General features: G+C 52.7%; 1 protein-coding gene across 5 annotated transcripts in view; it reads right to left on the bottom strand.

Annotated features, from left to right (window-relative positions):
- The window catches only part of ACO1 (aconitase 1), a 533,052-nt gene that overhangs the window by 129,887 nt on the left and 390,300 nt on the right, over positions 1-12,865 (bottom strand). For 3 of the 5 annotated variants that reach the window (XM_086961478.1, XM_086961479.1, XM_086961480.1), the window contains exon 13: positions 8,603-8,722. The exons of the other annotated variants lie outside the window; for them this stretch is intronic. In XM_086961478.1, the coding sequence (XP_086817604.1) occupies positions 8,603-8,722 (120 nt within the window). The remainder of the gene's footprint in view (positions 1-8,602; positions 8,723-12,865) is intronic. 5 annotated transcript variants of the gene reach the window in all.

Below are 12,865 nucleotides of genomic sequence, written 5' to 3'. Positions count from 1 at the left end.
TTTTGTTAACCCACCTTACACTACTTGCTTTCCAGACAAACTGGTTCTGTGGACTCAGGAGTTTTTTCTGCAGAGAGTAGCAACGCTGTCCAAATCGGTCAAACCATTACCATGCCGGCGTTCTATGTTCCACCTAACCCCTCTAAGGAGGAGGAGTTAGGACTCCATTGCTGGGACCCCAAGGAAGTGCTGAGCTTCTACATATATTGTACCAAAGAACACTGGGCTGATGGTCCGCTCTTCGTTGAGTTCCTTGAAGTGAAAAAAAGGCATGGCAGTGCAGAGGAGAACCATCTCACGCTGGTTCGTGCTCTGCATAAATTCCTTCTACGCACTGACCCAAAACCAGCCTCCAGAAGGACTGCATGCTCCTTCGACTAGGGCCATAGCTGCTACTACTGCCTTAGCAAGTGGAGTCCCTGTTCTAGACATCAGGAATTTCAGGTTTGAGTAAATTCTCAGACCCACCACCAAATAGGTACTGCTTTGGTAGCTACCAAAAAAGGCAAGGAATCTGCAGTTATTACTCTGTTTCTGGTGGGGACTATCTAGCCACTGATTCCTCTCCAACCCTCTCTTCCTCCTGGTTTTATGATTGGACTAAGAACCCAAGCCTACCAATTTGCTTTTGGGCCTGTGTCTTGGGGCTCGGAAAATCTCGAAAGCAAGTGACAGCACGAGGGAGTAGAGCTTATAAAGGCCGCATAGGTAATTTTCAGAGAGCAGAACGGCGTCAGTGTGGCGCCACAAGGTGCCACCTTCCGGCACATAAAGGTGCTTCTGAAAAGTTTTCCAGACCCAGTCTGACACCTTGGGAATATTCAAAAGTTGAGGAATCTGTAGACAGACAGTCTCTACCAGGAAAGACCATTACTGAAGATAACTTGTTTGTATTACCCAGTGGCAGTGGCCACTGGGTAGCTATAGTTGGGACCACATTTCCTTTTTGGTTTGCTAATAACTGTGGCACAATTTGACTTATCTTCACAAACCTTTTCACACAAAAAAAAATTTCATCCACCTCATTTCCCTCCTGGAAATTTTGAGTGTAATCCCTAAAGTGGCAGTTGAGAAAATAAGGTGGAGGGTGTCCCAAAACACATTTGCCCCAGGCCATTTTCCATAGGAAAATTGAACTCCAATACTACAAAAACAGCTAAAGGGAATTCTACAAAATTTACCAGAACAGGAGCTTGCAATACAAAAACCATGCGTTTTGTGTTTTGGTGTTCAGCTTTTCAGTCGTTTTTTGAGAAATGAATGCTCATAAATTATAGACACCTTGGCAGTGGACTTGTATTAACAAATTTAAGCTTTATGATTGACCAAGGGGGCTTTTTGGAGCAAGCACTCGGATTGGCTGGCTGCAACATGAACAGAAGTGTTGTGGCCACCATTTCATGACTCGGAACCTCATGAAAATGTTTTATTAATAATAAAAAACAAATTAAAAAAGATATGGTGACGCAGGCTAGGGATACCTTGACCCACTAGCCCTTAGGGGGCTGGCTTTGCCAGGACCTCTGCAACCGGAGACAAAATAATTTCTTTTGTCCTGCGGTCGCTCAGGACTGCCGTGGGACAACTGCAAGAGGGGGGAGGGGGGGCGAGGGGGTAGTACCAGAATGGGACAGGGCAGCTTCGAAGCCAAGTCCTGAACAGTTGCACCTGCCAGAAGGGAGAACATATAACTATAGCAAGCTCCTGCACCAGCACTAGACGATAGGTGCTTCCTGGATAACCAGCAGGGCTGCAGACATTCTCCCGTAGCAAAAGGGAGCAAGAGTAGTGGGTGCTCTATGTGGGACAGGGCAGCTAAAAAGAATATATATATATTTTTAAAGTGTGAGCAGTTCTTGCGCCGGCATACCAGGTTTTGCAAGGGCTGGGGATCATAAGGGCCATGAGAGCCTTGGGCCTCCTCCTGTAGCCCCCAACAATGCAATGAGGTGTGGGTGCCCCAGTGGGATCGGGTCACTATCAAAATATAAAAATTAAAAGCAGGTGTGGCACAAGGCCGCGCAGAAAGAGTGGCTATCCTGCTGAAACTATTCACTGCCGCAGATAGGATAGATGTCATGAACGCCCTAAAGTCAGAAGGACCGCCTGATTTAACATGAGATCTCCTTATACTGTGATGCTGCATCTGGTACAGTTGAGGTGTGGAGGAGAGGGGTTGTTATTATGGTGTTGAGTGATGTAATATGTCAGGGCAAAATGCATAGTTAGCTCACTGAACAACAACTGAACAATTTCAGGATTAAAATGTAGCACTATGACTGACATTGTCACCTTACTGCACAAGTTACTACTTAGGTAACGATATATCTGTAAGAGACATTAGTTAGTGATAGATTCCTTACCTTAGAATATCCCCAGGCGTCAGACTGGATGCGGAAACTTTTACGTAGCAGTACCCTTGCGCGTCGGTAGGCGTCGTCTGCGGCTCCGCATCCGTTGTCGGCGTCGTGGGCGCCGTGATGACGTCGGAGTACTTAGACGCCGCCTCCGCGTGCTGACGTCAGTTCTTAGACACAGCTTTTCAGCGCCAGAAGCGCAGAGCCATGCCAAAAACCAACACTGGTGCCATGAAACTAGGGCCCTGAAAGGGGATGACCTTAACCCTAGATATCGGTTTGCAGAACGGGGAGGAGGAGGGGTGGGTCGGTAAGGAATCTATCACTAACTAATGTCTCTTACAGATAGATCGTTACACAAGTAGTAACTTGTGCATCTGAAAGAGACACGTTAGTGATAGATTCCTTACCTTAGAATAGATACCCCAGCAATACCAACCCCGTGGTGGTGGGTCTGCGAACCAATAATCACACCAGAAAGTCCTGGAGGACGGAACAGCCAAAGTAGCCATCCCTCCGGACTCGACTGTCCAGGCAATAGTGTCTTGCAAACGTGTGCAGCGAGGCCCACGTAGCTGCCTGGCAAATGTCCTGCAAGGGCACACCGCGGCCCAAGGCAGTTGTAGTGGCTGTGGCTCTAGTGGAATGAGCCCGCAGCCCAACAGGGGGTTCCTTCTTAGCCAAGGAGTAACACGCCTGGATGCACAAGATAATCCACCGGGAGATGGTTCTCTTGTGCACCGCTTTCCCTTTCTTAGCGCCCGCGTATCCAACGAAGAGTTGATCATCCACCCGGAACTGTTGTGTGCGATTCAAATAGAATGAGAGCGCATGTTTTGGGTCCAGACGGTGGAGCTTCTTCTCCTCTCTCGAGGGGTGCGGAGGCGGAAAGAAGGTGGGCAAGGTGATGGATTGCCCAATGTGGAAGGCCGTGACCACCTTGGGTAGGAAGGAGGGCCTCGTCCGTAACACAACCTTGTCCGGATGGACTGAAAGGAAAGGAGGCTTACAAGATAGAGCCTGGAGCTCACTCACTCTCCTGGCAGAGGTGATGGCTACCAGAAAGGCAGTCTTCAAAGAAAGAAGGCGAAGAGGACAGTTGTGAAGTGGCCCAAGGGAGCGCACATCAGAAACGTAAGAACCAGGTTCAAGTCCAACTGAGGCATCACGAAGGGAACAGGAGGGAACGTATGAGTGATGCCCTTCAGGAATCGATTAACAATAGGGGACTTGAACAAAGAAGGTTGGTCAGGCAGCCTCAGAAAGGCTGAAAGATCTGAAAGATAGCCCTTGACAGTGCCCAGAGCAGAGCCCTGCTGGGCAAGAGAGAAGAAAGAGGAGAACCTCAGAAAGAGGGGCATTAAGGGGATCCACAGCCTTTGCTGTGCACCATGCCACAAATCTGTTCCACCTGCAGGCGTATACCGACTTTGTGGAGGGACGCCTGGCTGCCAGAATGATATCACAGACTTCAGGAGGAAAGTCAAATGGCCTCAACTGTCGCCGCTCAATCTCCAAGCATGGAGGTGGAGACTGGACAGATTCGGGTGGAGGACCGTCCCCTGCTGCTGCGACAGAAGGTCCTCCTGAAGAGGCAGACGAACCGGGGGATCGACTGACATACTGAGTAGCTCCGGATACCAGTACCTTCGTGCCCAGTCCGGAGCCACAAGGATGACTTGTGCCCGGTCGCGCTTGATCTTCTTCAGCACTCTGGGCAGAAGTGGTATAGGCGGAAAGGCGTTCAACAGACCGCAACTCCACTCGCGATGAAAAGCGTCTCGGAGCGAGTGCCGCCTTGGAAATTCCAACGTGCAGAACTGATGACATTGCGCGTTCTCTTCGGTGGCGAATAGATCTAACCAAGGCTCTCCCCACTGCTGAAAGAGGCCTTGCGCCACGTCAGAGTTCAGACGCCATTCGTGATCCATCGAGCACCGTCGGCTGAGTTCGTCCGCCCTGGCGTTCAGAGAACCTGCCAGGTGTTGAACCATCAGAGTCACGCCCTGATGTTCCAGCCATTGCCAGAGGCACAGAGCCTCCTGGCAGAGGGTCCACGACCCCACCCCGCCCTGTTTGTTGCAGTACCACATGGCGGTGGTGTTGTCCGTGAACACCTGCACTGCACTCCCTCGGACAGACGGGAGGAATGCCTTCAGTGCTAGACGAATCGCCCGCAGCTCCAACAGGTTGATATGGAGCCGGGACTCCGCCGGAGACCAGAGGCCTCTGATCTCCGCCTCTCCCATGTGGCCTCCCCAGCCCTGGACGGACGCGTCCGTCACAACTACGTGCTCCGGTTGGGGAAGGGAGAGGGATCTGCCGTTGACCCAATCGTGGTCCGTGAGCCACCACTGCAGCTGACTCGCAGTGCCCTACGAGATCAGGACATGGTCGGACAGGTTGCCCTGATGCTGGGCCCACTGAAACTTCAGGTCCCACTGCAGAGCCCGCATCCGCAACCGTGCGTGATGCACCAGAAGGATGCAGGAGGCCATCAGCCCCAGAAGCCGCAGCGTCAACCTGACCAAAACTCTGGATAAAGGCCGGAAGATCGGAATCAGAGCCTGTATATCCCGAACCCGCTGTTCGGGCGGGTAAACCCGAAACTGCGCCGAGTCGAGAACCGCTCCGATGAAAAGGAGCTTCTGAGAGGGGCACAGGTGTGACTTCGGCACATTGATGGAAAATCCCAGCTGGTGCAGGAGATCCGCCGTAGTCTGGAGGTGGCTGACGACTGTCTGGGGCGAGCCCGCCTTCAACAACCAGTCATCGAGGTAGGGGAAGACTGAGACCCCCCAACCTGTGCAGATGAGCTGCGACCACCGCCATCACCTTTGTGAACACCCGTGGGGCGCTGGTAAGGCCGAAGGGGAGCACGGTAAACTGAAAATGCTCGTTGCCTACCGTGAACCGCAGGTAACGCCGGTGGGCCGGCAGGACGGGGATGTGGAAATACGCGTCCTGCAAGTCCAACGCTACCATCCAGTCTCCTGGGTCTAGGGCAGCTAAGACCTGAGCCAGAGTCAGCATTTTGAACTTCTCCTTCCGGAGGAAGCCGTTGACGTTCCTCAGATCCAAGATAGGGCGTAGGCCCCCTTTGCCCTTCTTGGGTACCAGAAAGTAGTGGGAGTAGCAACCACGTCCTACTTCTGGTCCAGGAACGCGCTCGATGGCCCCCTTGGCCAAGAGGGCCGAACCTTCCTCCTGCAGGAGCCGCAAGTGATCCCCCGATACGCGGTGCTGTTGCGGTGGCATGGCTTGAGGAGTCGTCTCGAAGGGGAGGGAGTAGCCCCTCCGAACGATCTGCAGCACCCACCTGTCCGAAGTGACAGGGCGCCAGTGAGAGTGGTGATGGGGAACCCTGCCTCCCACTGGCGTCACATGGGCCGAAAAGCACGGACTAGGAGGGTTTAGAGGTAGATGCCGCGGGGGCAGGTGTGGACTGACTTCGCCTGGTTCCCGGACCGCCTCCGCGGCGGTTTCCACGGCCGCCGCCGCGCTGGACGACAGTCTGCGGCGAGTGGCTGGAGGCACGTGTGGGGGCGCCCCTTCCCTGGCCACGAAAGGAGCGAAAGGCACCCGTTTGCTGGCGCAGGCCGAGAGGCCCAAGGACTTTGCCGTAGCCCTGGAGTCCTTAAAGCACTCAAGCGCGTGGTCTGCCTTGTCGCCAAAGAGGCGACGGCCATCGAACGGCATGTCCAACAGTGTGTTCTGGACATCTGCCGAAAAATTGGCGGATCTCAGCCAGGCGTGGCGTCTCACCGCCACCGTCGTAGCCATCGCTCTGCCTAGCGAGTCAGTAGTATCCAGCCCACACCTGATTGAATACTTGGCTGCATCTCGGCCCTCCACAAGGGCTTGGCCGAGTTTGGCCCGTACCTCCAACGGGCACTCTGGCAGCACTTCCGCCACCGTCTCCCACAGAGAGTGGGTGTAGCGGCCCTAGAGGCATGCAGTGTTGAAAGAACGCAGTCCCAAACTAAGGGAGGAGAATATCTTCTTTCCATAATTCTCATACCTCTTGGATTCCCTGTCCGGCGGGGCCGTCTAGAATGCGGTCTGAGAATTAGAGGCCTGGATGACTAGACTCTCGGGGGTGGGGTGGGAGGACAGGAAACACGGGTCGCCCGGAGCTGGCGTCTGGCCACGTTCCTATCCACGGGCGAACCCGTAGCGGGCCTGGACCAAGTGCCCAAAAGAATGTCGGTCAAGGCCTCATTAAAGGGCAGCAGAGGCTCAGCCGAGCATGACTGCGGTTTAAGGACCTCTGTGAGGAGGTTAGTCCTCACGGCCGCGACGGGGAGCTCAAGGCCCAAGGCCTTGGCCGCCCTCGTCAACACCACACCATAAGAAGCCCCCTCCTCCGAAGCCACGGTAGGAGGAGAGACAAATACAGGGTCTGGAGAGGTGTCCAGGCCACTGGCCTCCCCAAGGTCTCCTGCCCAGTCCATATTAGACTGACACTCCTTGGTCAGAGGGTCCTCAGACCCCTCCCAATCCTCCTCATCACCCATCTCCTGAGATTCAGGGTTGTAATTCAATGAGGTCGGTTCATAGAAGTAAAAATCTCCAAACGGCGTCGGAACCGAAGCAAAGGAGGTATCGGGGACGGCGCCGCCCGAGGACGGCGCCGGAGGTGACACCACAAGGACCGACGCCGGGGGGTGGATGGGGGGTCGTAAGGTCCACCGGTGACGATCCATAACCCGAGGAAGGCCCAGCGGTGCCGGGCCCGAAGGCACCGGCAGCGCCGGTGCCGCTGTTCCCTGCGGCGCCGGGCCCGAGGGCACCGGCGGTGTCGGGATCGTGGGGCCCTGCGGCGCCGGGCCTGAAGGCGCCGGTGGCGCCGAAGCACCCGACGGCGTCGGGGTCGAAGTCCCCGACCTACTAGGGCCCCCAGACGGGTTCGCTGGGCCCGGAGGCGCCGCGGAGCCGGTCGGAGGAGAAAGGGACCTCATGGCCATGAGGAAATGCTCAATCTCCTCCGGCGTCGCATTCAGCCCAGGGACCGGAGGGTATGGGGCCGGACGCGACGCCCGCGACTCCAGAGGAGCCGAGTGGGCGGTGTCACCCGAACCCCCGGCCGCATCGCACGAGCGTCGGGGGGGGGGGGAGTCAGAAGAGCGATGATGCCTCTTCGATTTCTTGTGTTTCTTACCTGACGACTTGGACCCGGAGGAGTGGTGCCGACTCCCGGAGCTGTGACGGCTCCGTCCCCGCGACCTGTCCCTCGACCTCCCGTGGGACCGGGACCTCACGCGGCGCGGGCCGACTGCCGGAGTTCGAGCCGCCTGCGGGACCGCTCCCGCCTGGCTTTCCTCGAAAGGGCCCGACAGTCGGGGCAGGCCTCGTCGTCGTGGTCGACGCCCAAACACGTCAGGCACTGGCGGTGAGGATCCGTGACCGACATGGTGCGGTCGCAATCTTCACAATGCTTGAAGCCGGGCATCCCTACCGCACCGTCGGAGTCGCAAGACTTCGAAAAGGATCAAAATGATCACCAAAAAGTTAGTCAAAAATTGACTGGGTTACTGCTTTTTCCAGATCTGCGCTGGCTGGCGCGGAAAATAAAAGAACTGACGTCAGCACGCGGAGGCGGCGTCTAAGTACTCAGACGACGTCATCACGGCGTCATGGACGACGGACGCGGAGCCGCAGACGACGCCTACCGACGCGCAAGGGTACTGCTACGCAAAAGATTCCGGATCCAGTCTGACGCCTGGGGAAATTCTAAGGTAAGGAATCTATCACTAACGTGTCTCTTTCAGACATAACACACACATACACATATATATATATATATATATATTATATAAATATATATATATAGATACACACACACACACACACACACACACACACACACACACACACAAACCAACTGGACATTACCTATATGATAGCACAGAACTAAGTTCATAAGTTGATAGAAAGCATGGAAATGCTTCCTTTTTCACTAAGAGCTCTTACTGAAAAATTCTGACTAATGCAATGCACCAATGCACCATCAGTAAGATTTTTTTTTAACACTTATTTTCTGACATCCAGTTTCCACAAGTACTCTGGATTTCATTATCACTAAATAAAAAACTGAAAGAAAATAAAACTGACACCACAACTTAAGAAGATGAAGGATGTCCTGTTCTAATTATAGTAGTAACTAAAAATGATACATGAATTATGGGCAATGTAATTCTTCTCTCGTCTCACTGTCATCCAAAATAGAGAAGAAAACCCATTACCCTGGCTGCCTGCTGTTGGAGGACTGACGACACTGTTTGCTGGCTGGCTCACTGATCTCAATAGGCTGGCTGGTACTATCCTGCAGGGAATGATTGGAAATGTCGTTCTTCTGAGCAAATCTAACATTGAAAAGACAGAATGAAAAAACATTACCCAGTGTGCCTGCAAGGTGAGGCCGTAATTCTGATGGGTAAGATATATTTATTCACATATAATCCTGAAACGTAAGTCCAGAACATGTGTCCACAACAAAAAGAAATAACCGCACTGCGGATCAGACGGATGTGTGCTAGAGAAGGCAGAGTAGGACCACAGCACTTTTAACGATCTTCTTAAATCTCACCATGGCATGTCTCTAAAAACCACCACTCATCTACTTTCCTCATCTGCATTTATTTTATTTTGGTGAAGATCAAGAAGCACAGTGAAAGTAATTTTGAGATCACTAATGTCGCTTTCTCAAATCGGTATATTAACTGATTCCTGTTTTTTTGTGAGGAAGAAGTAAAAAAAATCCTAATTTAATAATTTTGAAGTAATTTAATGTTTTTCAAGTCAAAACACAGCCATGCTTAACATTCTGCGAGTAAGTGACTTATGACAAAAAATAGATATCAACATTTTAAGGTTAAATTCAAACAGAATTCTCCTAACTCAAATGTTTTTTTTTTGCCTGGGATAAAGACTTAAGGCAGAGCAGCACCGAGAGCCGTGAGTCAGTAGACGTAAGTATAATTCCAAGACTATGTGCAGCTGGAATGATGAATAGGTTACTTACCTTCAGTAACTATCTTTCTGGTGGATACCTAACCGCAGATTCCTCACCTTGCGACTATTCCCCAGGCATCAGATTATTCTCCTGCGTTACGGTAGGTGGAGCTGTGTGGCTCCGCACTGACATTTTGCTCCGAAAATGACCAGCAGATCCGCATACAAGCCCCATCCATGCATGCAGACGTCAGTTACTTTCTAGGTTGTGAGCGCCTTCAAACGTAAGGCCTCTTGGCATATTGGCATGACCAGTGTGCAGATCTCCAAATCTGCAACTCTTTTTAGATGAAGGAAAAATAAATCTAGTTCACAGAACGGGGAAATGGGAGGGTCAGTAAGGAATCTACTGTCAGACGGAATATTCACCAGAAAGATAGTTACCGAAGGTAATCAACTTGTTATTTTGAGGGATAATTCTAACCACAGATTCCTTACCTTGCGAATACATACCATAGCAGTACCTCCCAAGGTGGCGGGTTTGTGAACGGACTCATACCGAAATATCCGGCAGGACAGAGGGGGCAAATGTCAGTCTCAAAGGACTGGAGAACTGAAGCAGCAGCGCTTCGCAAACCTGTGTACCAACGCCAACGTAACCTCCTGCCAAATGTCTAGGACAGGACACAGTGGTAGCAGCTTTGGCGAGTGGCAAAGCCTTCTGAAGGTGCACGTTTGCCAGTCCTTGTGAGAAATTAGCCTGGCATATGATGTCCACTATTCTAGTGCATACCTTGCACCAGTCTAAACGACCCTTATGGATGGTGGTTGTAAAGTCAACCTTATAGACAAGCTATCCTAGTGGTAGCATGGACCAGCAGTCTTAGGCTAAACTCCAAAGAGCATGTGAAGCTGTTTGTTTTACCAATTATAATCCCTTGAATACCAAATGAATGGACACCACACAAGGTATATATCAAATATATATGTATTTATTTCTAACACAACCCCTCTGCACTCTTTATGAGGTCAGAGATCGAAGTACAGCACAAGTTACTACGTGTGTAACGATATATCTGTAAGAGACATTAGTTAGTGATAGATTCCTTACCTTAGAATATCCCCAGGCGTCAGACTGGATCCGGAAATTTTTGCGTAGCAATACCCCTGCGCGTCGGTAGGCGTCGTCTACGGCTCCGCGTCCGTCGCCGGCGTCGTTAGCGCCGGAATGACGTCGTCGGAGTACTTACACGCCGCCCATGCGCGCTGACGTCAGTTCTGATACACAGCTTTTCCGCGCCAGATACGCAGAGCCATGATAGAACCAACACTGGTGCCATGAAACTAGGGCCCTGAAAGGGGATGACCTTAACCCTAGATATCGGTTCGCAGAACGGGGAGGATGGGTGGGTCGGTAAGGAATCTATCACTAACCAATGTCTCTTACAGATATATCGTTACACAAGTAGTAACTTGTGCATCTGAAAGACACGTTAGTGATAGATTCCTTACCTTAGAATAGATACCCCAGCAATACCAACCCCGGTGGCGGGTCTGCGAACTAATAATCACACCAGAAAGTCCTGGAGGACAAACCATAAAAAGCCATCCCTTCGGACTGGACTGTCCAGGAAGTAGTGTCTTGCGAACGTGTGCAGCGAGGCCCACGTAGCTGCCTGACAAATGTCCTGTAAGGGGACTCCTCGGCCCAAGGCAGTTGTTGCCGTGGCTCGAGTGGAATGAGCCCGCAATCCAGCAGGGGGCTCCTTTTTGGCCATGGAGTAACATGCCTGAATACACAAGATGATCCACCGCGAAATGGTCCTCTTGTGTACCGCCTTTCCCTTCTTCGCGCCCACGTAACCAACAAAGAGTTGGTCATCCACCCGGAACTGGCGTGTGCGATCTAGGTAATAAGAGCGCACGTTTTGGGTCCAGAAGGTGGAGCTTCTCTTCCTCTTTCGAGTGATGCGGAGGCGGAAAGAAGGTGGGCAAGGTAATGGACTGCCTATGTGGAATGCCTTGACAACCTTGGGCAGAAAGGAAGGTTGTGTACGCAACACCACTTTATCCGGATAAACAGAGAGGAAAGGTGGAGTAGAAGAAAGAGCCGGGAGCTCACTCACTCTCCTGGCAGAGGTGATGGCAACCAGGAAGGCGGTCTTTAGGGTAAGAAGACGGAGAGGACAGTTATGGAGCGGCTCAAAGGGAGCACACATCAGATAAGTGAGTACAAGATTCAAGTCCCACTGGGGCATCACGAAGGGAACAGGAGGGAACTTGTGTGTGTGATGCCCTTCAGAAATCTATTTACAATTGGGGACTTGAATAAGGAAGGCTGATCAGGTAGCCGTAAGAAGGCGGAAAGGGCAGAAAGGTACCCCTTAAGAGTGCCCAGAGCAGAGCCCTGCTGGGCAAGGGAAAGAAGGAAGAGTAGAACTTCAGAAAGGGGTGCAGAGAGAGGGTCCACAGCCTTTGCTGTGCACCATGCCACAAATCTGTTCCACCTGCAGGAGTATACCGACTTTGTGGAGGGACGCCTGGCTGCCAGAATGATATCACAGACTTCAGGAGGCAAGTCAAATGGCCTCAACTGCCGCCGCTCAATCTCCAAGCTTGTAGGTGGAGACTGGACAGGTTCGGGTGCAGGACCGTCCCCTGCTGCTGCGACAGAAGGTACTCCCGAAGAGGCAGACGAATCGGGGGATCGACTGACATGCTGAGTAGCTCGGGATACCAGTATCTTCGTGCCCAGTCCGGAGCCACAAGGATAACCTGGGCCCGGTCGCGCCTGATCTTCTTCAGAACTCTGGGCAGAAGTGGTATAGGCGGAAAGGCGTACAATAGGCAGCAACTCCACTCGCGACGAAAAGCGTCTCCGAGCGAGTGCCGCCTTGGAAATTCCAACGTGCAGAACTGATGACATTGCGCGTTCTCTTCTGTGGCGAATAGATCTAACCAAGGCTCTCCCCATTGCTGAAAGAGGCCTTGCGCCACGTCCGAGTTCAGACGCCATTCGTGATCCATCATGCACCGACGGCTGAGTTAGTCCGCCCTGGCATTCAGAGAGCCAGGTGTTCAACCACCAGGGTCACGCCCTGATGTTCCAGTCACTGCCAGAGGTGCAGAGCCTCCTGGCATAGGGTCCACGACCCCACCCCGCCCTGTTTGTTGCATTACCACATGGCGGTGGTGTTGTCCGTGAACACCTGCACTACACTCCCCCGGACAGAGGGGAGGAATGCCTTCAGTGCTAGACTAATCGCCCGCAGCTCCAAAAGGTTGATATGGAGCCAGGACTCCGCCGGAGACCAGAGGCCTCTGATCTCCGCCTCTCCCATGTGGCCTCCCCAGCCCTGAAGGGACGCGTCCGTCACAACTACGTGCTCTGGGTGGGGTAGGGAGAGGGATCTGCCACTGACCCAATCGCGGTCCGTGAGCCACCACTGCAGTTGTCTCGCAGTGCCCTCCGAGATCAAGACATGATCGGACAGGTTGCCCTGATGCTGGGCCCACTGAAACTTCAGGTCCCACTGCAGAGCCCGCATCCGCCA

This window comes from Lissotriton vulgaris, chromosome 3_1, assembly GCF_964263255.1.
Source record: "Lissotriton vulgaris chromosome 3_1, aLisVul1.2, whole genome shotgun sequence".
In the NCBI taxonomy this organism is placed as follows: Eukaryota; Metazoa; Chordata; class Amphibia; order Caudata; family Salamandridae; genus Lissotriton; species Lissotriton vulgaris.
This window is presented reverse-complemented; position numbering and strand designations above follow the sequence as displayed.